The sequence below is a fragment of the Mus pahari genome, chromosome 4 (genome assembly GCF_900095145.1).
Source record: "Mus pahari chromosome 4, PAHARI_EIJ_v1.1, whole genome shotgun sequence".
NCBI classification, from domain to species: domain Eukaryota; kingdom Metazoa; phylum Chordata; class Mammalia; order Rodentia; family Muridae; genus Mus; species Mus pahari.
In genome coordinates, this window is record NC_034593.1 from 142,100,320 (window position 1) to 142,128,296 (window position 27,977).

Consider the following 27,977-nt stretch of genomic DNA (forward strand, 5'->3'; position numbering starts at 1 on the left):
TGAAAGGGAACTTAGTTCAAAGGAGAGAACAGCCAGGGTGAATAGAGGATTTGAGTTCATAATTCAGAGTACCAGATAGAAGAGAACTAGTAGATGGAAATTGCATTTGCCTGATGTAATTGTCAGCTCAGAGGCTTACTGCTTACTAAGTTCACCCGATCTAGCTCTTTTTGAACTCTGGCTGGCTGGTTCAATTCAGCTGTTCTGGCACAAACTCCTTTCCAAGCTGACTAAATCAATCTGGCGTCTCTCAGCTTGTCACTGAATTGCTCTGCTTGGCCTCAAACTAACTCTGGAAGGTTGTGCTAATCTTCTGGCCCATTCTTATCCTCTGGCTTCAACTGCCTCTATTGATCTGCACTGACCTGCATGAAATCACTAAAGAACTCATTTCTACTGCACTTCACTCACTGCACTGACTCCCAACTGACTCTCTCCCTACCTGAACTGATCTTAGTTTCTCTTTCCTGTGCTGTTCTCCTGAGAGTTGGGTTTGTCCAATCTCTGACTCATCCTGTCAAATCCTTCTCTGATTTGTCACTTTGTCTGCCCTTCAATTAGATGTCACTTCTAGCCATGGATGCTTTCTTCTAGAAATTAATTTTACCCTAAAGGGGCATACTAAGGGGATGTCTTTATTCCAGCCAGAGGGATTAAAGGTATGCCATTCTTGCCTGATTACATAGACCTAGCAGATCTCTGGATGTGCTCTCTTGCCAAAGCAGTCACATTGCCGGGTTAAAATTCCTCTACAAAAGTTGTGCAAAGGAAGAAATCCCTGAACACTCAGAAGATGCCCTTGAGAACTACTGACTAGGATGAGAACCATGGAGAAGGTTAATGATAACATTTCCCAGAATGCAACAGGTAAAATGGCAAGGCTGCTTCTGAGACTCAGGATGGAAACTCTTGTGTTTATGGGAGTTAGGCGAAGTATTCAGCAGAGATAGCTACAGTAAGTGGTGGTAAGTGTCACCTGAGGTCTGCTTCAATCATGCCAACTAATTCTTCAAAGCTAGGACTGAAAGCATAAAAGAGTATCCAAGGGTATTGTCTGTGACCCAGTAAGGGTTTTGACAATACTCCTAGTTTATATCTATGGGAATTCAAAATATTCAGCACACAGTTTCATAGTATTCCCAGTGTTTAGGATCTAGTCAGGAATACTAGGGGTGCAGAGGCAGTAAAGCAAGACATTCAGTGAAAGAAACAACCAAGTCTTATCCAGAACTGAGAACTGTCAGAACCTCCAAAAGGGATAATAAAAGATTATACAATAGATACTGAAATCATTCTGTGTGGTAAGACAGCTCAGAATATTTATGAGCATATAATGTCTTAGGGTTCTATTGCTGTGAATAGATACCATGACCAAGACAACTCCTATAAGAACAACATTTAATTGGGGCTGCCTTACAGGTTCAAAGTTTCAATTCATCAACGCCAAGGCAGGAGCATGGCAGTGTCCAGGCAGCAAGGTATAGAAGGAGCTGAGAATCCAAAATTTTATTCCAAAGGCAAACAAGAGAAGTCTGGCTTTCAGGCATCTAGGATGGGGGTCGTAAAGCCCACATGCCCACAGTGACACAGTTTCTCTAACAAGGCCACACCCCCTAATAGTGCCACTTTCCAGGCCAATCATGTTCAAACTACCACATATGATAAAGACCAATGTACAACTTACAGAGATGAAAACCATAATATGTAAAGTTAAAATATTTTAGATAATGTAAATAACAAACATTATAGAAGAGTACTTGAATAACTTTGATAACCTATCAACCAATATGTGAATGAAGCAGAGAAAGGAAGGATCACCCCTCGAAAGGTAAGAGCACTGGGGAGACTTCAGCCAATGGATGTAGTGGTCCACATCTTTGCAGATATCTTTGCCCCTTTGTGCCCTCCTCCATCATCTCCTAGTATAGAATGTTCATTCAGATCCTTGGATCACAATCGTGTTTGATTGACGAGAACTTCACTTCATTGTGTTTAGGAGATATATCACTGGGAAGAAAATTTTAAATGATGCATCCTTTAACTTCTCTCTTTTGAAACTTGTGTTCTCTCTTTTTTGCATGCACTCAGACAGGGACTTTGCTGAACTCATTGCTTTCATCCCTCGGCACATGAATGCTTTTATGCTTTTTCTCCTTAGCACCTCCTCGAGCAGTTTAGTGACCATGTTCTAAAGAGAAAATGTTCTCATTATTTAAAGACTGTGTGCATATCCTACCGGTTACTCATGTGTCACTGGGCAATTGAATGTCCATACCACCATTGGGTCCTGGGTCAAACCCTTTTCTAAGGAAATATAGAAGACAGAAACACTCCAAAGGCTCCATAGGCAGGAGCATGTTTGGCACAGTTGGATTGGTATCAAGAGATATAATTAAGGTCAGAACAAAGTGAGCACACCTGTCCTAAGCAGGGATGGGACCAGTGTTTCCATGTTCTCTGATAAGCAGGAAGAACAAAAGAGACTACAAGGCAGAACTTCCAGGCACAGCCAGAGGGTGACAATCATTTTGCTACCATGGAGATTTTGTTTGTGTGTTTACTTCAATGTGTGTGTCTTCCTCTAGGAGAAGTTCTGCAAGCTGGCATTCTTTTCTAAGCCTTGAGTCAGCTGGGATGAGTCAAGAAAAGACCTTGCAACCTATTAGCTGTTCAGTAGACATTTGTTTAGCAATCCAGTAAAGGGAAGAGTGAGCAACTGATGTCTAAAAGTATAATTTATAATTCTTTCAGTTTCTACAACTGTCCCATGTCCTTGTGGATCTGCAATAAATCTCACTGACGTTATTTGCTGCTTCTGACCAACTTTCACAATTCTTTGGTATAAATTTCTCTGAATAAAATTTGTAGAACAGAAAAAAAGCCCTTCTAGAACATCAAGGTTAGCTTTGTGAAGTCTAAACAGTGGGCACGGAGTCTCAAGGTTTACATATTGCCAAAATCTAAATGCACACAAGAGAGAACAAGTGATGAATTTTCCTGTCCCTTAGGAAATAAAACTTGATAATAGAAGTCTATTTATAGTCAGAGCTGTAATCTGCCTCTGGGAAAGCAGTAATATTGGGGCAAGTGATCTTGTTTTCTCAAATTTTTAATTTAAAAAAGAAGAAGAAATATCAGTTACATTTGTCATCCATACATGGAAAGAACCAAATCTAAGAGTTCACTAGGTCTGATCCGAGTCCAGTTTTCTGACCACCAGCACCACAGGACACCAGCATGGCATGAGTGGTGGAGGAGACCAAACAGTAATGCTGTATTGTAATTGCTTGGCAAGACTTGATACATTTTATAATGATACTTTTTGCAATGATACATTTTACAGTTGATACAATTTAGTTTCTTCTCTAGTGATTGTTTATTGGGCTGAAATTTGGATTTTTCTTTTTACATGGTAGCATTAAGAGTTTAAAACAGAGCTCACCCTTCTGATTGTTTCTTCTCTGAAGAGACCTTTTCTTGGAGAATGAAAGAGCTTCCTCTCACTGTCCAGCAAATTCCCAGGACTAACTCAGAACAAACCCTGATTTTTTTCCTAAACAATTTGTATATAAATCATGTGTTTATATGGTGCAAAGGTTTCAAGATGCTGCCATTCTCCAGTGATACCCTCATTCCTGACGTTTTTGGCTGGCATTCCCGGAGGTGCCAAAGTAGGCCTAATGCACTTCTTTCAGGACAGAATAAACTGCAAGTAAGTCAGAGATTTAAAACTTAGTCAAAGGTTTATCCCTCCTTAGGTCTACATCTCAGGTTAAAAAACAAAGCAAACAAACAAACAAATAAAAAACAGATGAAGTGTAACTACTTTATATAACCAACATTTGTTTTCCTCCAAAGTCTAATCAAATTATTATAGCCAATTACTATCTACTTTAATTTATCTATTGTTTTGGTTAATCTTGATTCTCATTTGGAATCAGCATAGAAACACACTTGTGATGTAGATACACTGAGAAGGAAGACTCGAGTTAAATGTAGGTGGTTCCATCCCACAGGCTAGGGCCCCTAGACTGAATAAAAATAAGAAATTAAGCTGTGTCCCAGAATAAATCTCTGCTTCCTGCCTAGGGTTGTAATGACAAAGATGCTTCAAACTTCTGATGCCACAGAGTCAGGATCAACTGCACACTCAACTTGTGAGCTAAAATAAATCCTTCCTATATTAAGTTATAATGTTAGTTTTTCTTTTTTAAATGTAACAAGATGAATAATTGAGGCTTATATTATCTCACCTCTCAATACAGCCTTGGGCAATGTCTTAGCATTACTCTTGCTGTGATGAAATACCACCCTTGGGGAGGAAAGAGTTTATTTCATTCACAGTTCCATATCACAGCTCATCATTAAAAGCGTTAAAAGCAGTCAGTAGAGAAACTCAGGCTAAGCAGGAATCAGGGGGTAGGTGCTGATGCAGAGGCCATGGAGGGGCGCTGCTTCCTGACTTGCTCCCCATGGCTTGCTCAGCCTGCATTCTTATAGAACCCAGGACCACCCAGCCAGTGATGGCCCCACTCACAATGGCCTTGGTTCTACCCCTTTGGTCACTAATTAAGAAAATGGCGTATAGGCTAGCCCAATTTTATGGAGGCGTTTTCTCAATGCTAAGTTATGTCAAGATGACTTAAAACTAGGCAACACAGTGATGTTCTGTTCCACTGAGATGGCTTAACGAGTGCTCTACTGCCCTGGAGAGGATAACAGAGACATAGACCCCAAGTCTAGGGTGATCTGAGCTTTACACCTCATGTCTGTGGTGATCTGGGCTTGATTAAGTGTCCTGCCTTGAAATTATTCCTCTTTTTTTTTTCTTAACTTTTAATGGTTTCTTTGGATTTTTTGTTTGTTTGTTTGTTTGTTTTTTTGAGACAGGGTTTTTCTGTGTAGCCCTGGATGTCCTGGAACTCACTCTGTAGACCAGGCTGACCTCGAACTCAGAAATCTGCCTGCCTCTGCCTCCTGGGTGCTGGGATTGAAGGCATGCACCACCATGCCTGGCACGTTTCTTTGGATTTGTAAAAGCAAAATATATTTATTCATGAACAATGATACATTTAGAGTTATAACTTAGAATGGAAAAAGCAAGTTTCTCTGGGGTTTCAAATTCCTGGTATGTTGTTCTTTGATTTAAGGACAATTAATTAGCATTGTCAATAATTCTCAGAATTTCCAAAATTGTGATATTTTAAACATACTGCAAAAATTACCACACTCTATTTTGAATAGCTGTAATTCTTGTTCAGTGACTGAAACACACTGTTTAGTGTGACTCACAAAGAAGTACAACCTTTTACAGGAAGAGAAAGGACAGGATATGGTGGAAGTGGTTTAATACTAACTAATCCAAGTTGGCCCCGAAGCAGCCTTCGCAGGAGAGGGCACGTGGCCTAGAGGTGGGGATAGAAATGCAGAGGCTAAGAAACAGGGGTGAAGGAACTGAGAGCAATGAAAAAGACAGCAGTGCGCGTCTGGGGAGCTCACAAACACCCCTGACTCTCACTTTAATATCACCTCCATGTGGAGCTTTTATCAATAACTGGTGGAAGGGCCAGACCTCAGGGTCTCCCTCTTTCTAAGCCTGACGATGAAGGCAGAAGGTTGGAAAGGATTTGTTAAGGTTGACCTTGGAAACTTTTGGCAAAAGAGAATAGTCTGAATAATCAGGAATCGACATTATTTTTCCAATTTTCTCTACTAAATAAATTTCTTTCTCTCTTGCATATGTATATATGAACATGTACATGTACATATGCATACATGTACATACTTTGTGCATGTACTTATACATTTTATACATACATAGATGTACACACACACACACACACATATATATATCTATATATATATATATATATATAGATAGATATATAGATATATAGATATATAAATATAGATAGATAGATAGATAGATAGACAGACAGGGAGAGAGAAAGCGAGCAAGAGAGCTAGAGAGAGAGAGAGACAGAGAGAGAGAGAAAGACAGAGACAGAGAGAGACAGAGAGAGAGACATACACACACACAGAGAGAGAGAGAGAGAGAGAGAGAGAGAGAGAGAGAGAGCAAGCTTCATTATATAATCTAAATTGGCACAGAATTTACCATCCTCCTTCTTGACTTTCCAAATTCTGGTACTACAGACACGAGTCACCATGTCCATTTTTTTTCTGACATAACTTTGTTTGAATTGTAATGTACAAGACCTCTGTGTCCCCAGTGAAATGGACTAGATAAAAAGAAAATCAAACGTAAATAGTGTCAATAGCCATTCTCCATTTTTACTTTCTTTGTTCGTTTGCAATTCTCCTCACATTTCTATGAAGTGCCCTATATCCTGCACGAGAGCACTGCCATGGAGAGACATTGGCCCACTCTAAGCATCCCAGACAAAAGACAGAATGCCACTGGGAAGCAAGAAGCTTTGCAACCACTGGTCCTGAGCTCTAACTGCTTGTCATCTGGAGTGGTGGTTACTGACCCTATGCTCCATAGTCAGAGATGCTGTCCCATGGTTTCCTGGATTTTAACATTCCTCCTCTTCCCTTTGATTGACATGCACATCACAAATTTAAAAAACAAAACAAAACCTAAATGCAACAAAACAAAATAAAACAACAACAAGAAGAAAAAACAAAACAAAAACCCAACAAAAACAGTTTAGGACATCAACACACACAGTTTTCAGTGTAGGAAGTCTAACTTTAATATTAGGCATGCCTCAAAACACTACTTATCTATGCAAAGACCCAGGAGCAGATCTCAGAGTTTCTAAATGGAGTCAAGTATAAAGAGAGCTCAGAGGCTGTCATACTTAAATGCTATTAATTTTAGAAAATCAGAGAAGTAGAATACAAAGATTCCTAGTCTATGTTAATTACAACTAAACCCCAATGTTGGAGCACTGTCTTCACAGGATACCTCTGTTTCTCGAAGGAATAAGGAAGGAAGGAGTTTCTGTGTACTGAATCCAATGCACTCAGAGAGGAGACACAGCAAAGAGACTGGAAGTGGAGGCTCTGCCACAACCTCCGGGTTGAAAAGTCTCCGGGGGGGGGGGTCTAGTGAAGGAAGTTTCCCAATTACACTGAACGCTGTTGTCTGTTCTTGATGCTTTCATAAAACATACCCTGTGAGCTCATTGTGAAATAAAAAAGCTCGCACATAGTTTTTGTCAAGTTTCAGGGTACATACTGTTATACGTTAATATATTGCTAGCTATCTTCATATGAAAAACAAAAATACCAGTTCACTAAAACCGGGGGAACTTATAATTGGACTAATGATTTTTTTCAATAAGGAGGAAGCTAATTAAGCAATAATCAGTTTTAGGAGCCTCCATTGCATGACAGATTTTTTTTTCTCTCACTGACAGCTAGAAGCCTGCAAGTTCTGAATTAATTTGTATGACTATGAGAATGGCAAACTTATTAGTGTAACTCACTCTAGCTCCTAAATTGTCTCCCAGTTCTGAAGGAACAGTAATGATTAAAAAGTTCTATTTTCAAATGTTCAACAGCTCTGAGGTTGGCACAGAGCATAGTTTAAAGGCAATGATTCTTGCTCTTGGGGGTTCTGAAACATTAAAAATTAAAAAAAAAAATGAACTTTCCTAAAATGAAGCAGAATGCACCTATCTGGGGCAACTAAACTTCCCCAGGAACTGGGTGACTCCCAGTTGTGAAATCCAACCCTGCTTATGCTGTATGTAGATCAGGGCAGCAATCTGAGGTGGCTATTTGTCCTGTAAAAGAGGAAAAGCACAGAGTAAAAGAAAATGTCCCTCTGGTTGCTGTGAGAGGGACAGGAAGGGGCAGGTTTCCCATCATGCCATTGGAAGCCACTCCCTCAGAGGCACATTGCAAGCCACACAGCTGTGGTGCAGGGGCAGCTGGCCTTGTTCCAATGGACTGGCTGTTGGCTCAGCAAAACCTAGTCTGACCTCTGCCTCACAGAAGCTTTGCAGCTGTCAGCAACTTCTCTGATCTGATTTGACTTTTAAGGAATGGTTATATTAAACCAGACAAATAAACGGATGAGCACATCACACAGTTATTGACATAGGGGAATCATATTTTCCTAGAAAGATTTAGCTATAAAAAGATTCTAAATACATCTAAGAGGAGTCCTACGTGTGAGATGCTGGGCACCTTATTAATTTATTTCTGAGTGTTAATGGAAGCAACTGAAGCGTGGGCAGAAAATAGCAGTGGCTCTTGCTCTAAGACGCAACTAAAGCAAAATACCTGGGACATGGAAGACTAAGAAGACAGCCATGAAGATCATGTGACCAGGTACCTTTTTGTACATTTGCTTAACTCAGCAACAACGATGAAACAATTATCTGAGCTGATGTCGTGACTGGTGCTCCTGAAACAGAGGAATAGTGTCATCTCTAAAGAAAATCTTTTAACTCTACAACTGTGTGTAGGTGTATGCTCAGCTAAAATGTTGAGCTGATGTACAGGTCCTCTGTTTCTAACCTCTCTTTTCAAATGCTCAGAGAAGCCTCACTTGGAATCCTGGTGAAGGAGCTCTGTGTTTAAAGGAGTTACTCCTCACTCCTGGTGCGGGAGGACTGAGTTCTGAGCAGCACCAGGCTGCGCGGTCCTACCTTCATCTGCTTTCTCTGCACCAGGCCTGTTGGAAGGAGGCTGCCTGGTCAAGTCACATGACCTATTTAGAGCACACATCTGCTGGGCAGTGAAGGCCCGTGTATAGAATCTCGGCTGCTTCATTGCATGTTGGAAGTCCCTTGGGAGTCGCTCCAAATTCAGAACTTGCGAGGACTGGCGGGGACAAGCCACTTTCATTCATGCTTTGTTCCCTTCATACTTGTTCATCCTCACACCTTGATTCAGTGAACACTGACTCTTAGGATTCTGTGCTTGATTGCTTCCAGTCTGGAGTACTTTTATCCTGACTCACTCTCTGACAGTACGTCTTTGAGCTTCCCTGAGAATCATTGTTGAAGCTGACCATCAGACAGCTAGACCACTCAGAGGCTATCCTCCACCATCTTTCCATTGTCCTTGTTCCCATGGTGCTCCTGTCTCTACCTTTACTTACCACAGACATGGGAGTGGGTATCAGATTTCCTACCTCAGCTTCTGCTGTATTTCCTTACACACACACACACACACACACACACACACACACACACATTTCTGAAGGTATGTATTCTGAAGCTATGTGGATTGATATCACTCAGGGCCCTGGGCCCTTTAGTTATATGCAGTACTTAGAACAACAGAGTCAAAGACAAAGATGTTTACGTGTGATGACAAAGCAATGGACTTGCCTTCCTGCCAGGGTGGCACAATAACAACACACAGAATTGGGTTTTAGATCTGAATTAATTTGCCTCAATAAAAAGTTGACACTTGTAGCTAGTTTTTCTACGTTATAGAGGGCATCTATGAAACAAACACAAAGTCAAGGAATAGCTAGAACCAGGTAGGGAGTTTGAGAATCACACTATGGCACACCAGGGCAAGAGCAGTGTTTATTAAGATTGGGGCTGGCAAGATGGCTCAGCAGTTAAGAGCACTGATTGCTCTTCTAAAGGTCCTGAGTTCAATTCTCAGCAACCACATGGTAGCTTACAACCACCTGTAATGGGATCTGATGCCCTCTTCTGGTGTGTCTGAAGACAGTGACAGCATATTCACATATATAAAACAAATAAATCTTTAAAAAAAACCCAAACAAACAGATTCTGTGCTTGAAATCTGGGTACTCACACTCCCTGTACAAAATCATTTTTACCCTTCCATAATTGTCTTTAATGTAGAAATAGAAGTCCCATAATACCACTCAGCTGGGAACAGTAAGTAGGCTGAGCTGGTGTCAAGTCACAGCAGTGTTTAATCTCATAGAAAGCTGAGATTCCGACCTTCCATTAAATGCTTGTTCAGTGGGTATTTAACATATTTGAAGTCAGTTCCTCACATGACCAAAACTCTCATGGTCCACAATCCCATTCTCTTCATCTCTCCCCATTTGGAAGTTCTTCAGAAAATATTTGTCTTTCTAATTATGTCCCCAGATACCCAGTACATTGCTTAAAAGTTCTGCTTCTCATATTTTATAACATATTCCATTTGTGCTAAAAGTTGTTAGAACAAATAAAATATAGTTATACTGAGAAAAAAATTCAAAGATGACACAAATGTATAAAATCCCAAATCATGGGATGAAAAAGGGTTGTAAATGATTATGAATGGAAATGTATGGAATTTTTACATACATCCTACCTGATTCTTAACTCAATGTATTTATTGTAATGTCAATATCAGTGCATAATTCCATATTTTTTTGTTAATATGATAGAGCAAACAACAGGTTCCTCCTTGTTCATCAGATGGAGAACTGTCTGAAGAATCCACACTGCTTGCCCTCTGACAGCCAATGTCTCCTAGACACTGTAAGTTAAGCCTTAGAGTCACACTGACCTGCCTACATTATCCCTCTGCAACGATGCCTCAAGATGTTAATGCGCTGTTTTCTCCAATTTGAATGTGCCCGTGTCCAGCAGGGTGACATCATTTCCCCAAATATAACATGAGGACAATGAAACAAATAGGAGAGTCTATTAAAAACTGCTCAGAAAAATCCCTAGCATGCTGACACGCTTGAGAAATAACTTCCGAGTGACATAATATGCAGAAAATTTTATTCCATACTAGTTTGGGCAAAGAGAATATGCTGTGAGCAAATCTAATAGGAAATGTTTTACCAGATTGCTAATGTCTACTTGATATTCAAGTTTACAAGAGATTAGACTCATGTTAAGGACAGGACGCAGTAGCAAGGAGGAGAATTATGCATATATATTGATAAATCATGTAACTAAAAGCAGACCTCTGCATTCTATGGTAAAGATGCAAGAAGCAGTCAGCATGGGTAGGGGACATGGATGGCCCCACGGCCAGCACACTGCAGGCCAGTGCTGCTATGCGTATAGTTGCAAGAAATTTGACATATTTCATTAAATTCATGATTCAGGAGAGTTTTTTCTTGCTTTATTTCCTTGCCTGAAGAGCAGGACCTCACTCTGTCTCCTTCCACTTGTGATATAATTCAGAAAGAATAATATCATGTCTTAATTTAAAATGAGTGATGTGCTGTGGAGTCTCAGGCCATTCATCTCTCAGGGCTGGCAGCTTAGTTTCACCACTTATCCTATATTCCAAAACACGTTTAAATTAAACACATATCAACAGTAAATCTGTCAATGCCTGCCTTATTTATGACACTATTAGAAGAAACATTGATGCCCTTTTATAAACAGGGATAGACATGTTCTGATTCCTTCAGAACTGAGATGAAAGCAGCTGAAATGGACTCTGATTCATCACCAAGTTCTCCTGTTTTGATGACCTTCGGGGTGGTTTACTAAACGTGTGCTCACACTCATAAAATACAGACAAGCAGAGTCAACATAGAGAAATAACTCCATTTTCTGTACCAAACTTGGAAAACACAAAATTATAAAATAACTCAGGGATTTGAAGGAAGAGAAAACTTTGGAACAAGATGGTTTAATCAGATGTCTGGAATCTGACCTACCTTTGATTTATGATACCTACAAAATATAGATGATTTAATCTCAAAAGCTGAAAGAGAAGAAACTGTTTAAGTACCAGCCTGAAGTATTGCAAGCATGCTCACCACTAGCGAACAGTAGTACAAGCATGCAAACAAAGACCACCTTAGGGCAATCATACAACAAAGCAACCTGAAGCAGTGCAAGCATGCACAAGGTCAGCCTGTAGTAGTGCAAGAATGCACAATGACAATTTTAGTAGCTCAAGCATGCACAAGGCCAGCCTGCAGTAGTGCAAGCATGCACAAGGCCAGCCTGCAGTAGTGCAAGCATGCACAATGACAATTTCAGTAACTCAAGCATGCACAATGCTAGCCTGTAAGCATGCACAAGGCCAGCATGCAGTAGTGCAAGCATGTACAATTACAACCTTCAGTAGTACAAGTATATTTACCTAAATTGCACATACATTCACATACAAGAATGAACAGTTGATGATTCTATAATCCTTATCTAAAATATTTGAAGTAATCAAGAAACCTTTCTTCTAGCAATCCTCATTTCTAGCTGTTCTTCCTGTTTGGGATATTAGAGTCTTAGTGCCAGTAGAGTTGGGTTTCTGCCTATAGAATAAGCATTCCATTGTGGGTTTCTCTTACTGTTCTACCCTGTGTGCTGTGAGTTAGAGACAGGCAGCTTGTCTCTTTAATAAACTTGGAATCAGACTGAGACAGGACATCAGGAGTGATGGATACTCTGTGGTCCTTACCTTTCATGGACCGGACAAGAACCTGCATCAGCATGAGGCTCTTGGATGAGTAAGTGTATTTCCCTTGGGGAGTAAGTAATTTATAGTTAAACAACAGACAATAGAGACTTTTAAAATACGGTCACAAAGTGTTTGACACTACTGAGAAGTAGAGAAAATTTCTCCTCCCTCTGAAACCAAGTGGGTTTGATTAGCTTGATTAATAGAGTTCAGTGGGGGGTGTTTTGTAGCTCTCAAGGTTATAAAAGGCCATGAAACTTCTAACTTATTTATTGAAATACAAACAGTTGTAGCCCCATGGCACTTCATAAAAAATATGACTACCCAGGCTTGTTGTGAGAAAATTCAATCCAAAATAAATGAAAGTAATATATTGAAAACATTCTGTGCCCCATGTCTAGTGCAGCATTGTGAACAATAGTTACTATATGAAGCAGCCTAGCTGTACACCCACAGATGAAAGGATAAAGAGAATCACACACACACACACACACACACACACACACACACACACACACACACAATACCACCTCCAACAACAAACATGACAAGAACTAACAATCATTTGTCTTTAATCTCTCTNCACACACACACACACACACACACACACACACACACACACACACACACACACACACCACACCTACACACACCACACCTTTACCTCTCCTCTACACACACCTGGATCTTGGGAGACCAGCATGATCAGACTCAGGTAGGGATCTACTCTGGGACACCATGATGGTGTCTCTGTGTGACCTAACTAGTGTTATAGTCTTCCTCCCTAAACACTATCACTACAGGGATCTGGGTTCCCTATAGGGACTGTGGGAAACAGCATGGGTAGCACATTCATTCATCACCCACCAAACAATGAGTACAGATGAGAGGTGCAGCTTGGGACAGTTAGGTCCAGGACATCTTTGTGTGTGTGTGTGTGTGTGTGTGTGTGTGTTATGAGCATTTTGCTTGAATGTATATATATGTCCATCAAGTGTATATTTTTGTGCCCATAGAGGTTGACAAGGGCATTGGATAGCTCAGTGAGGGTTTTGGGAGCCAAATGGAGATCTTTTGCAAGAAACTAGAAACTGTTTTGTTGTGTGGAAGCGTGAATAGTCTTCTGAGCTGCAGGCCATCCCACTAGCAACATGTGGGGATTCCCTCAGAAAGGTGATTAGGTCGCTCAGGATCTGGTTTTACAGGAGATTGTGAGCTGACTGGTGTGGGTGACGGGCAGCAAACTCTGGTCCCTCCTCTGGAAAATCAGCAAGGATTCTTAATCACTGAGCCATTGCTCTGACCTCCTCTTATTTTTCTCAATGACTGCCATTTGGACTGGGTCAGATGGGAATCTCAATATCTAAATTTGCATTTCTGTGACTAGTACAGCTGCTGAGGATGGCTTCACGTGTTTGTTGGTGGTTTGTATTTCATCTCCTGAGAACTGTTAGTTTGTTTCATGAGTGCATTTATCAGCAGGATTGCTTGGTTTTTTTTTTTTTAATCTTTAAAGTTCTTCCAATGGTCTAGATATTAGTCCTCTGTCAGATGTGTAGCGAGCAGATTCCCTGTTGCCCTGTAGACTGCCCTTTCCCTCAGCAATTTCTTTTGTTGCACAGAAACTTTTTTAATTTTATGTAATCCCACCTGTCAATTGTTGGTTTTATTTCCTGAAGTGTTATATTCCTTGTAGGAAAATCTTTGCCTGCTCCTGTAGCTTGAAGTTTTTTCTTTTTTTCTTTTTCTTTTTTCTTTCTTTTTTTTTTCTTGAGTATTTTCAGAGTTCCTGGACTTAAATTAAGTCTTAGATCAATTCTGAATGACTTTTTCATTTAGAATGAAAGAGACTGGGGATTCATTTCATCCTTGTATATGTGGAAGCTGGTTTTGTCAGCAGTATTTGTTAAAAGAGGCCATCTTTTCCAGCTGAGCTTTAGACAACTTTGTCACAAGTCAGGCGTCTATAACTATGTGGGCCGAGTCCTCTGTTTTACTCCACTGGCCCACATGACTGTGACATGCTGGTTTTGTTACTGGGTTTGTGATGTTATTTGCAGCCAGCATAGGAAATCTCTAGCAACTTTTGTTTTCCCTGAGATCATATTGGCTAAAGCATATTGATTCATGTAAGGAGGTTAAGAGAAAAGAAAAAATAAAAAAGGATTCAACCTTTATTGCTCAGAAAACTGCTAGGTTTTTGCCTGGTTTAGTTCACAAAGTATTTTAAGTCTCTCTGACTTCATCTCACACTTATAACTAACTAAAACCCAGTACCAGTATATTAATAATGTTTAACTTGAAATATTGCTGTCATTGATTTCTGAGTTAGAAGTCAACTACACCAGGAAGATAAGAAATGTAAAATGGGAAACTGTCAAGAGAGAATGTGCCATAAACACACCCTTGGGGTCTTGTGTATTAGAAGCTCAGAGTGCTTGGCCATTTGAGGGTGGCTACTTGGCCTTCATGACAGGAAGGTCTTACTTTTCTGGCAATGCCTATGGTAGTTATTAGAAGGAAAATAAGAAACAAGGCTTAAGAGAAAATCTGGGGGCTTTTGCTGTGATCTTCTATCATTTCAGAACTAGAATCTAGATTTTCAGAAGGTTGTTTTCTCGCCATTTTTTTATGGTATGCCCTCTTTTCTAATTCAGTGACTCTCCCTGGTTAGCACATCCACAGCATTCTCAGTATCATTAATCTGAGGGCTGTGTGTTTGGTTGAGCAAAGTTTAGGCGAAAAGATAAAGTTTCCAGAGAGATTAGATCGATTTAATGCCATTCTATAAATGTGGAGTTATTGAAGATTGGAACATGTATAAATAATCTCAAGATCCCTATCTCCTGGGGTAGTGTGTAACGGATCCAGGCTGCTAGGGAAGGCAGCTGCATGGGCACCTTGCTCTACAAATCCAGAACAGAATGTTTTACCAGGAGAGAAAAATTATCATGTTAGACTACGGACAAGAGTATTGATCAGAATGGAAGTGAGAAAAATTCTGCCAAGCCACAGAGAGATGTGTGCAGACCTCCAAGATAAATGATGCCTCCATGGTATGGCAGACTTCTGGTGTCGAGGTCAATGAATTCAAACCCTCCTCTGGATTTTCAGGGGAAAAAAATCTATCATTAGATGAAGTCAAATTTCCACCTTCTATTTTAAACAGGTCAAATACACATTAGAGGAGGAGAGGGAATAGGGCAGATTTTAAACAGGATTTTAGGGCATTCTTAGGCCATACATTAAATCTTTAGAAGACCCTAAAATGTCAGTTTTAAAAGTTGGAATTTTCTACATCCATTTACTATTTCCTAACTCCAAAGACCTTCATTTAACTGTTCAACTTCTTTGTGTGTTTATTTTCATATATGTATGAAAAAGGTTTTGCTGTGATCTGCTTAAACATTGCATGTGGAGAAATGCAGTTGAGAGCTTCTTACTTGCTCCTTCAGCCCTCTGTCTTTTCCTATAATACTGAATATGCCTTCTCACTAGCTCTTTAGAACATACTTTAGAGCTTTATTAAATTATGTATTATATATATTATATATACTCTGAAAGTATATATATATATATATATAGATAGATATAGATATAGATATAGATATATGAATAGAACTAATTTGTATACTTGCCATTGGTTTCACACATTTACACATCGATATTTCTTCTTTTAAAAGATAACTATTTGAGTCTTTGTCTAATTTTTAAATTGGTGTATCTATAGGCCCTTTGAGGAGTTTGAGTGAGTTCCTTGTGAATTTTGGATATTAGCTTCTCATCAGACCTATGGCTTGCAAATATCTTCTCGTGTGCCACAGAATGTCTTCTTTTTCTTGACTAATTTAAATAGGTGTGATTTAGAATTCCAAATTTTAATTGTGTTTTTTTTTTCTAGTAATTTTTAAGTTCTGGGGCTTAAAGTTTAAGTCTTATCTATTTTGAATTGATTTTTACTATTTGAGTGGGTGTGTGTTTTGTTTTGTTTTTGTTCTTTTGGTTTTTCATGGCAAGGTTTCTCTGCGTAGCCCTGGCTCTCCTGAAACTGGTTCTGTAGACTAGGCTGGCCTTAAATTCAGAGATTATTCTGCATCTGCCTAAGTGCTGGGGTCAAAGGTGTCTGCCACCACTGCCCAGTTCTTCAAGATTTATTTTATTATTTTTAATTATGTGTAGATGGGCATATCTGCATTCTGGTATGCGCACAGAAATTCAGGTGCCAGCAGAGGCCCAAGGTGCTGATTTCCCTGGAGACAGCATTACCTGGTTATGAACCTCCACCTGACTTGGGTGGAGGAAACAGAATGCATCTTCAAGAAGAGCACTGAATGCTCTTAACTCCTAAGTTGCCTCTCCAGTTTCCTTGTTTTTAAGGATCCAGCTCTATTCCTCTTCACGTGACTAGATGGTTTTCTCAGTACTGTGCGTTGTTGGAGCTGTGTGTTTGAGGAACCTTTGTTTAGGATGCATTATCTGTGGCTGCTGCCTGTCTAGGGGACACTGCTTTCCTGTCAGGGCTGTCAGCTTTCTTCCTCTAGATTGCTGAGCATTTGGTGATAAATCATCTGAGCTAGCACCTCTGACTGTTTAACACGGTTGTCTGGATATGAGTACTGCTTTTCCTCTTCAGATCAGAAAGCTTTCTGCCCTGCTTTATGTAAATAGGCTGTTTTTTATCTTCCCCTTTCCTTTTGAGCTTCCACAGTTCAAGTTTGTGTGTGTGCCATAGAACTCTTAAAGGACTCTAGGTTTTCTTCTCGTTTTCATTTCTCTGTTCATTCTTTTCCTTTCTTTTTTCCACTCCTCTGTTTAGGTGGTTCCAGATGACACATCTTTGAACCTAAAGACTCTGCTCACACACGTCAGGTGCTGAAGCTCTGCATGGTTACTTGTTTCGGTCCCTGTGTTCCCTGTGTTCCTTTACTTCTGTCTGTCTCTAGGTCATCTGGACTGAACATTTTATAGCTTGACTTTAATCTTTGTCTCACCACTCTGTTTATTGTTCATTTCTCTTTTGCTGTGATTCACAGAGTTTCTTTGAGGTGATTGTTTTGAAGTCTTTATCAGGGACTGTGCAGATGTTAATTTCTTTAGTGTCTCGAGACCTTGTTGCTTTTCCAGTACCTGTGGTCCTTGTGACTTTGTGTTGATACTTGTGCATTTATAGAAATAGAATCTCTTCTAGAATTTAGATGGATTTGCATGTGTGAAGCCAGTCATCTTGTCCAAGGATTCGGTGGTGGCCAGCTATCTTGTGAGATCACAGAGAAGATTTCTGTAGGTTTTAGATGGGTAACTACCTTTTAGGTCAATGGGTAGATGGACTTGGTGCCTAGGTCCTCAAGTGTCCATATCGTGTCTAGTTTCTAGGGACAAGTCTGAAACCCATGTCAACTGGTCTACATGAGCAGGCCTGATGCCCTGCTCTATAATGGGGGACACTTAGACGTGGGCTATCTATGCTGTACTAACTGGGCCTGGGCTTTGGAGTGGGATAATTCTCCCCGCTATGTGCAACTGTCCTTCCTAACTTCTTCAGTGCTCTTTCTTTTATTTCACCAATATACTCTGATGTGCTGCATCCCTTCTGGAGTCCTAAGATTTTTGAGAAGGTATTTTCTTGTATGAATGCTTGTTCAAGTTGCTATTTGTGTAAGGAAATGAATATATGGGATGGGATTCCCATTGTTGACCTGAATACTGAAAGTCACCTGAGTACTGTCTTTGTACATGCTGTGATACTCACTTGAATTTTGTGGTTTCTTAAAGATTAATATGTATGAAGGTATTTATGAAAATGTCTTGTGATTTCACACCCTCAGTTCTTCATGAACAGTGACATTATAATCTAACTATTCTGCCTTTGAGGAAGAGACAAGTAATTTTCCTTATACTGTATAATTTCTGAAACATATTGGAATTCATAAGTTTTGTCAGTTAGCAAACACTTATTAAAAATCGACTGTAAAGCAAGGCAGAGAGGTAGATGCCCATAATTCCAGCACTGAGGAGGCTGAGATAGAAAGATCATAGGTTCAAGGCTGGTCTGAGCTACCTAGCATGGATATTGTTCCAGAAAAGAAAAACAAAAAACAACAATCTAAACACAACAAAGCATGTTCTATGTGTCTCTGAGGTCAATGAAGATTTTATAACAATGTTGTTAATATGCTCAAAAACATGTGTAATAAATGACCAAGTCAAGCCATGTTTCTGAGGCAGGTCATCTTAAATGATAGCAGAAAAGTACATAAAATGCTCTTGTTGATTAGAAGACTGAGATATTTCAGGTAGAGAAACTTAGCGGTATGAAGAATACAGCTTTTCACTTTGCCTTTGGGGAAACTTAGAAGGCAAAGCATAGAGACTACATTATGATAAAGGCAGAGCACATTAAAATGAGAACTGTTAATTTCTGTCACAGCACGTCTTGTGGAATGATGGCTTCTGTCTTCACAGGAAGAGACTCTGGATCATTCTCTCAGGGAAATGGAGTTGGTGAGGTTCTGCCAGGCAGGAAGTATCTTTCCCAACATCTTGTTTGAGAAAACCTGAACATTTTCGCCCGGGGGGGGGGGGAGAGGCAGGATTCAATGGAGTGTAAGCATGTTGTACACAGGCCTGACAAACCAGGGTGTTGCTGCAGAATAATGTTGTGAAAGCAGAGAAAATGGAACATTCAAGGCAGTTCTGGGAAATGTTTGCAATCATTACCTTTATTTTGCTAAATTTTACCTAATCTGGATAGCTCAGTATATATCTTTTCAGGAGGGTCTTACATTGATGAGTTCAGAGTATCAAAATATAACAATTTTGGACTGTTTGTTTTAGATCTAAAAGAGTTAGAGTCCAGCAACCTTGAAGGCATGGGAAAAAGGAAAAGTACCAACATTTCATACGCTATAAAATCCCATGGAACTGCTTCTCAGAGCAGCTCTAGAGCAGTGGGATCCTTCTGTAGTGCAGGCGTGTTTTGTGATACATATATACTCATCTGATACATGATTGTGCAAGAACAAACACCAGTAAGTAGTGGTAACACATGCCTCTGAGGAACACATTAGAAGAGAGATGCTACTAGAGGTAGCAACTATGGAGAGCCAGTCACAGGGCTCTAGACTCTTATTCTTCTATCTCAATCCCAGCATGCTTCAGAAGGTTGTCAGAGATTCCCCAGAGGGAGCTACAGAGAACAAGCATGCGATATTCTTAGGAGGTCCTAGTGTTTCATCACAGACTCCCTGTGAACTATCTCAGGTTGAGTAATTCCTGATGGAAGTGGGGCAGTGTTCACTGTGCGTTCACAGATCACACTGTGCATCCACAGGTCAGGAGCAAATATCAGTCTCTCCAGGGTTTCAAGATCAAGGGGAAGAACTCTAGTTTCTAAACCCCAAAACAAAAAAATTTCTGATATTCTAGTAATGTGACTTGACAAATATGCAGAGACCTTGATTTATAAGGAACTGTTGAAATCCTAGATGTAAGACATTCAGTTTCATGACAGTATCCTAACAACAGTTAGAAGGTATAGCAAGGATTATTTCCACTTGGTTGATATATCACACACTGTGTGTGTATGTATATGTATGTGTGCATGTATGCATGTATGTGTATACAAGCCCATACGATAGGTGTGTATGCATTATGTATGTGCTTGTAGAATGTATAGAGAACTGAGAATGTTTGAATCAATATTAGCCCCTAGAAAAATTGGGAGAAAAGCAGATTTTCACGAGACATTAGCTGGTTACAAAGGCTGTCTCATTTTGGGTTGATTTGATTAGCAATAATCTTTGAATCTAATTTCTCAGGTAATGCCTCTTTCGTCACATTCCAGGGTAGAAAGCTGATTAACATCTAATTTACATTTTTATTAGCCCATAAAGCTTTTCTGGCTTGTGTCCTTCTATCTATCTCACGCCCAAAGCAATACTTACTGTCTAATAGCAGCTAATGCAGGCTATGTCAAAGGTCTGAGTGGTGCCTGGGCTCTCTCTTTTCGTGTCTTACAAATGATACGTGCTTGAAGCATTGCCTATGGAAGTGTAAAATAAGCTGATTATGAGGTATGACATATTATTCTGTCTCAGTCTCCAAACCAAAAGCCTAGGCAGTGAGACGTGGCCTCTGCCCTTCATAGAAGAAGCCCCTCTAACATGCAACACAGTAGTTGGGAACACAGACTTTCTGGTTTCAACTTATGAGAAAACTACTTTTGAATGCCACAGAAGATGTAGTGATCCTAAATTGGATCTTAGAGATGTAAGACTGTGTGTTTAATAAAGGTTTAGCTTCATGAACTAACCACATGACACATGGATGTCAGGTTCACCCTGAGTGAGTGGTAGCTCAAAGCACACATGGAAGTATGTGCAATTAATTCTGGTTTCTGGGAATAACTTGTATGCTGGACTAGAGCGCAGTGCGCACACTAGTCTCTATCTGAATTATTGTAGCCCTGAGTGTTCAAATTCATGGAGTAATTTAGGATATATTTCTTGATCTGAAAAATTTTGTGAGAGAATTGCCAGTCGATAACAGCACTCCATGAATTAACAATATCTGGGAATACCCTGGCATCTGTGTAAGAAAAACTGATGACTTAAACTCTCATATGCCCCATGTAAGACAGAGTTTGGTATTTGAGACATGTGCTTGCTGTGGACTGAACCGTGGTCACCTCAAACTTGTTTCTTGAAGTATTAGCCTCTGGTACTCTAAAAAATGGAACTGAATTTAAGCTTAACTGTACATTAAGCACATAATTGTGGTTAAATGTGATTATTAGTGAGCTTTAATTATTAGGTGAGCTTAAATCCACTGACTATTGTCCTTAAAAGACGAGGCAACAGAGACAGAAGTCACAGAAGCAACTGCACAGAGGTGTGACCATAACCACAGTGAGAAATTTCCTCCTGCAAACCAAGCAATAGGTCCTGGAACACACCAAACTTCTAATGCTGTGGTTTGGCGACTAGAGGTCTCCTTTCCAACTGCTCATTCAGTCAGATGTTTATTTTACATATTTACATAATTTATTGATCCTAATAAATTTTAGGGCAGTGTCTCAGGAAATTGAATGTTCTGGGAGTACCCAGGCTGGGAGGGTCAGTAGGACAAATTGACTGCTGAGAGGCATAGACCTTGCTTCCAGAGGGCTGATCACGTGCTGCAATTAGATTGTGAAGATGTCTGCCCAGCTCTGTGACCGTGCTAAAGCAACAATGACTTGTGTCCTGTGTTTTTCACAATAGACTTATTAAATCTGAAACGCATAGTCAGAGACATATCACAGCCTTGAAGAGGCACCAGGACGCCATTATGTCTTTGGTATGAAGATTCCGACCTGCACATTGTTTTCCTGTCTTGTGTTAAGCCTCCATCTATCATGCTTCAGGCTTCCATTCTTATCAAGTGAGAAGACAGATATATATTTGGACTGAGAAAAGGACACCAGCCTCTATGAGAACACAGCTTTCCCATTTACTAATTTTATCATCTCAGATGACTCTGCTGGATTCCTCTGTGCTTTTGGCCTTCTTTGTTTGTTTTGCCAGGAGGAGGAGGAGGAGGAGGAGGAGGAGGAGGAGGAGGAGAACTGAAGGAGACCTAAGTCTATATATTTGGGGCAAGGTTATTGAAAGGTCTTGGGTTGAGATTCAAGGAAACATCAAGGCACAATGTCCTTTAAAGTAAGAGATTTTAAGGTGTTATGGTTGTTGTTAGTGCTGTGTTAACAGAGCATTCTGGGGGCTCAGAAGAGAGTTCAGTGTTATGAGATGAAGTAGGGATCCCTTCTCATAGGCCCCAGAAGGAGGAGGTTCCACAATACTGTTTGTAGTCAACCTTTCTTTCATTCCTGGGTGGCAGATGAGTGTGAGAGCTTCCTTGCAGCAAGTGAACATTTGGGTGGTCACTGCTCTCCTGGACTGTGAGGCTTGCAGAAGAGAAAGAGGGTGCTGAAGAGGCCCATCAACCTCCAGCTCAAACCTGACAAACACCACCTCGGTGTCTAAATTCTTAATTGTTTTGTTTTGTTGCAATTTGTTTGGATTTCAAATAAAGTTCACAAGATACTGGAGGCAGCTACGGTTCTACTATGTTATAAATTCATCAGAGAAAAGGAGAGAACATAAGAGCAAGATAGAGAGGCAGACACACATTATAATTTAAGCATTCTCTTGTCTGTGCCTCTGGGGAGAAAACTAAAGCCATTACAAAGGAAATAATGTAGAGAGCCTTGCAAGCTTTTTTGGTAAACAGAACTCTCTACTGAAACACTGAGATGATTTAGTTAAGAATGGATTGAAAAACCATCAACTACATTTCAGTGAAAACAGAAATAAATTCTAAAATAACTGGAAGCGATTCTGAGCCATGCTTGGGTAAGTGTTTGCAAGTTGGAAGGGGAACCAGCAGGGCAGAATACCTTCAGTGTGGTTGCCTCACCTGCCCATGCTCTCCCAGTATGTGTACCTATCCCCTCTCCACATTGCATAGGCATCCTGGCTGATATCTGCTTTTCCTTTGCTACTGCAAAGGAACCTACAGATGCTGATGGTGTACTGGCAGCTGCAGAAAGAACTGTAGGGATACAGGTTTGGCAGTGTTCCACACAGATCTAAGTATTTAGGCACAGAGCAGTCTGTGTGTTTGGTTGTCTGTCTCTGAATATCTCTCTGCCTGTATGTTTATATATATATATATATATATATATATATATATATATATATATATGCATGTGTGTGTGTTCTATGTTTATTTGTTTGTCTCTAGGTGTGTCCATGTGTGTTTTGTGTGTATGTGTGCGTGTATCTGTGTGTGTCTGGAATGTGTCTGTGTATATGTGGGTATGTGTCTGCATGTGTGTATGTCTCTCTCTGCATAGCTCTGAGTGTATGTTTGTATATATGTGTGTATCTGTGTGTACTATGTTTATCTGTGTGTATCTTTCTGTGTATTCATGTGTGCTTCTGCATATGTGTGCATGTGTCTGTGTGTCTCTGTGTCTGTGACTGTGTCTATGTGTCTGTATCTGCGTGTGTGTCTGTGTATATCTTTGTTGTGGGCCATGGTCATTCAAAATGGCTCCAGAATAAATTGTTTTCCTTAAGATTAGATTAGATCTGTTGTTGAATTAAGGAAGGCTGAAAGAAGCTAACAAGAAGGGCAATCCTGTAGGAGGACCAGCAGTCTCAATTAATCTGGACCCCTGAGATCTCTCAAACACTGGACCATCAAACAGACAGCATACACCAGCTGATATGAGATCCCCAACACTTATACAGTAGAGGACTGCCAGGTCTGTGTTCATTCAGAGTTGATACACCTAACCCTCAAGAGACTGGAGGCCCTAGAGAGTTTAGAGGTCAGGCAGGATAGGGGGTTGGGACATCTTTGTGGAGACAGGGGGATTGGGGAGGAGGTATGGGATGTAGAACAGTTGGGAGGTGAATGGGGGAAATAAAAAATGGAATATAAAAATAAAGTAATTAATTAATTTTTTAAAAGTATACAGAAAAAGCTTAGATCTGAGGTTTAACAGTGAACAGGGTAGAGTCTCATATGATTAATTTCCTCATTATCTGAATGCCCTACACAGTGGCTGTAAGTCAACTTTCTAATCCTTAGTCTCTTCACTGTGTAAAGTGAGGTTAACATTAGTTATTCAGAGAGGAGAGCAAACAGTACATTACGCCAACAACAGAGAAAGAGCGAGCCTAAGCTTCTCCAGTTTTCCATGGTCAAGAGATAGTATTATATATGTGTAAATGTGTACCCAAAGAGAAGAGGGTTCAATACATGTTTATTGATTGTTTGGGCCTTTTACAAATCAATGTATGCAAATAAGTTCTTACAGCCTAGTAAATTCACATCTGAGCCTCTGCTTCCATTCTGTGTACCTGAGAACCTGTAGCCCGTGCGATCTTCCATTATTGAAGTAGAAAGCTGCCTATATCAATGGAAATTTCATTGTAAAACTGTTTAACAGAATTCTTGATTGCAGAAGGACAAACACACTAGAGACATTAATGGAGGGTTTTGATTTGGTGTGTGGAGACCTGTCCAAGAAGTCAGCATCGTGCAGTGTTTCACAGAAGATGTGGGTGACAAAGGCCTTTACTCTCATCACAAGGCAGCTCCCCCTCACTCCCTGGCACTGTCCTGCCTGTACCCCAAGAGTTAAATAGAGCAGTGGGTATGCACCTGCACTTGGCTTAGTTAAGGAAAGTGTACATGTTTCCCCATGGCACTCAGCATCATTCCATGCCCAAACCTTCACCCCATTGGCTTTCCTAGGTGCTGCAACAGCACTCTCTTCCTGCTTTCTCCCACAGCAGGGACCCATGTTAATCTTTCTTCTTATTCAGTTGTCCTCTCTGAGTTAATTCTTCTCTCCAGCCCTCCAGCCTAATCCAACTTTCTGCCATTGTTATGATCTCAACTTCCATTCCTGCATACACAGCTTAAAAACCATGCAGTGACAGGGAAAAAAAATATTCTAAACAGAACACCAATGGCTTGTGCTGTAAAATCAAGAATTGACAAATGGGAGATCATAAAATTACAAAGCTTCTGTAAGGCAAAAGACACTGTCAACAAGACAAAAAGGCCACTAACAGATTGAGAACGGATTTTTTACTAATCCTAAATCTGATAGAGGACTAATATCTAATATATACAAAGAGCTCAGGAAGCTGGACTCCAGATATTCAAATAACTCCATTAAAAAAAATGGGGTACAGAGCTAAACAAAGAATTCTCAACTGAGGAATACTGAATGGCTGAGAAATACCTGAAAAAATGTTCAACATCCTTAGTCATCAGGGAAATGCAAATCAAAACAACCCTGAGATTCCATCTCACTCNAGTCAGAATGGCTAAGATTAAAAATTCAGGTGACAACAGATGCTGGCGAGGTTGTGGAGAAAGAGATTGTGGAGAAAGAGGAACACTCCTCCATTGCTGATGGGATTGCAAGCTTGTACAACCACTCTGGAAATCAGTCTGGTGGTTCCTCAGAAAATTGGACATAGTACTACCAGAGGATCCAGCAATACCTCTTCTGGGCATATACCCAGAAGATGCTCCAACTGGTAATAAGGACACATGTTCCACTATGTTTATAGCAGCCTTATTTATAATAGCCAGAAGCTAGAAAGAACCCAGATGTCCCTCAATAGAGGAATGGATACAGAAAATGTAGTACATTTACACAATGGAGTACTACTCATCTATTAAAAACATTGAATTTATGAAATTCTTGTGCAAATGGTGGACGTTGTACATCGTGGTGCGCACTAGGCTCCGCACCACGATGTACAACGTCCACAAGCAGGCAATACCCAAGATACATTTTGCAAAGCACAAGAAAACCAAGAAGGAAGACCCTCATGTGGATACTTCATTCCTCCTTAGAATAAGGAACAAAATACCCATGAAAGGATATAGGTATAGAGACAAAATTTAGAGCTAAGATGANAGGATGGACTATCCAGAGACTACCCCATCTGGGGATCCATTCCATCATCAGCCACCAAACCNAGATACTAATGCACATGCCAGCAAGATTCTGCTGAAGGGACCTGATATAGCGGCCTCTTGTGAGGCTATGCCAGTGCCTGGCAAACACAGAAGTGGATGCCCACAGTCATCTATTAGATGGAACACAGGGCCCCCAATGGAGGAGCTAGAGAAAGTACCCAAGGAGCTGAAGGTGTCTGCAACCCTATAGGTGGAACAACAACATGAACTAACCTGCACCCCCTGAGCTCATGTCTCTAACTGCACATGTGGCAGAAGATGGCCTAATCGGCCATCATTGGGAAGAGAGGCCCCTTGGTCTTGCAAACTTTATATGACCCAGCACAGGGGAATGCCAGTGCCATGAAGTGGGTGTGGGTGGGTAGGGGAGCCGGGGTTGGGGGAGGATATAGGGAACTTTTGGGATAGCATTTGAAATGTAAATAAAGAAAATATCTAATAAAAAAACAATAAATAAAAAAATAAAAAAATATTCAACAGTTTTAGCTATTAGGGATATGCAAAAAAAAAAAAAAAATGCAGTGGATGCAAACTTCTCCATTAGTTCCTTGGCAGCTGTAAAGAGCAGTGTCCCCGATTGACTGAATGTGAGTTCTGTGATCCCCAGCAGCAGTACTGAAGTTGATGCACATTGCTTCCCTAGATGCCCGTGCCTATGACGAAGTTTGCTTTACTTTATGAGCTAAGCTCAGAGCATAGATAGATAATATGATAGATCAGTTACAACAACATGGTGTAATAAAATTTAGTCTAACCTTGAGAACCGTTTCTAGAATTTCCCACATAATGCTTCCAAACCAGAGCTGATTTTGGCTAACTAAAACCCCAGGAAGGGAAACCACACTTAAGGAGAGGGTGCTCCAGGGACTCTGCAGAATTTCACTGGAAACTCCACACAAAACTCACAGGCTGGAGCAGTGGACTCTTTCCCATTCAGACTGAGGACAGAACATATTGAAAATATTCACTGCAACTGTTAGTTCTGAAGCAAATGAGCCGTGGAACTTTACATTTTTAAAATGCATACCTTTTATTTTTAGTCATGTGTGTCTGTGTGTGTATGTGGTATGTGTGTCCAGTTGCCTGGAGCTGGAGTTTCAGATGGTTGCGAGCTGCCTGTTGTGGCTGCTGAGAATACAACTCAGCTCTCAGCTCTTGGATGCTAAGCCATTTCTTTACCTCAAACATTTACAATTGAATACGGTGATTTGGGTTGATTTTTTTGTTTCTGTGTTTTGTTTTTGCTTTTTTTTGGTGGGGGGGCAGATAACATTTCACTGCATTACTTTTCTTATCTGACCTATAACTTAATTAGTATGCTATGTAAGAAGAGAACAAAGGATGCTGAGCCCAAACCCATTTCATGTTCAGTTGGTTAGGAGTTGAGTCTTTAAGCTGGGTAGGGAGGGAATTGGGTGGCTCACTAAGAAATTAGTACTTGTAGAGACCTACCTGAATTGTTTCAGTAGAGTTGGCCCTGAGCAGGTGAAATCAAAGATCTGTTTGTCTCTAATTCACAGCCCAAGAAAACAGGGCCATCTGAAGAAGCTGAAGAGATAGCTTGCTAAACATCACTTGCATATACATCAGCTCACTGAAGGTTGGGCATCCTTCAGAGGAGTGTGGCAGCCATTCACCAGTTCTTCTACTAGGATTTCTTAATGCTTATGGTTCTAGTTGAGATTTTATACTTTCAATAGGGAAGAAGAACGCCCTTTTATGTAGCTTTACTGAGATTTTTGTCTTTCCCCATAAACAGTGCAAACTGATGCTATACATTTACAACAATGTCTCTGGATAGCTACATTAACTTTGTAGTGAGTAAGATTTTGTAGTAGTGAGAAACAATAAAATAAAGGAGAACCTTCTGTTCTCAACATGATACTGTTACGTAACAGTGAGGACCTGTGGAGTGGCATCATTAGGAGACATAGCTCAAATGTATTTCATAGATGTTACAGATGGCTTTATTTGTGTCTCTGTTCACACTTGTTTGAGGAATTGTGTATTGATGAGGAAAGGTATAGTTGGATTCTGGATATCAAAAATTTCAAAAATAACTATTTAATGAGGAGGTGGAAAGCTGCTATTTATTA

General features: G+C 40.3%; 1 protein-coding gene across 5 annotated transcripts in view; it reads right to left on the reverse strand.

The window, feature by feature from the left end:
- Nucleotides 1-27,977, reverse strand: part of LOC110320040 (serine/threonine-protein kinase TNNI3K) — a 250,965-nt gene that overhangs the window by 194,787 nt on the left and 28,201 nt on the right. Inside the window, exon 1 of one of the 5 annotated variants that reach the window (XM_029537371.1) lies at nt 8,312-8,378. The exons of the other annotated variants lie outside the window; for them this stretch is intronic. Coding sequence (XP_029393231.1) covers nt 8,312-8,323 — 12 coding nt within the window. The 5' untranslated portion in view covers nt 8,324-8,378. Of the gene's footprint in view, nt 1-8,311; nt 8,379-27,977 lie in introns of those variants that run through there. 5 annotated transcript variants of the gene reach the window in all.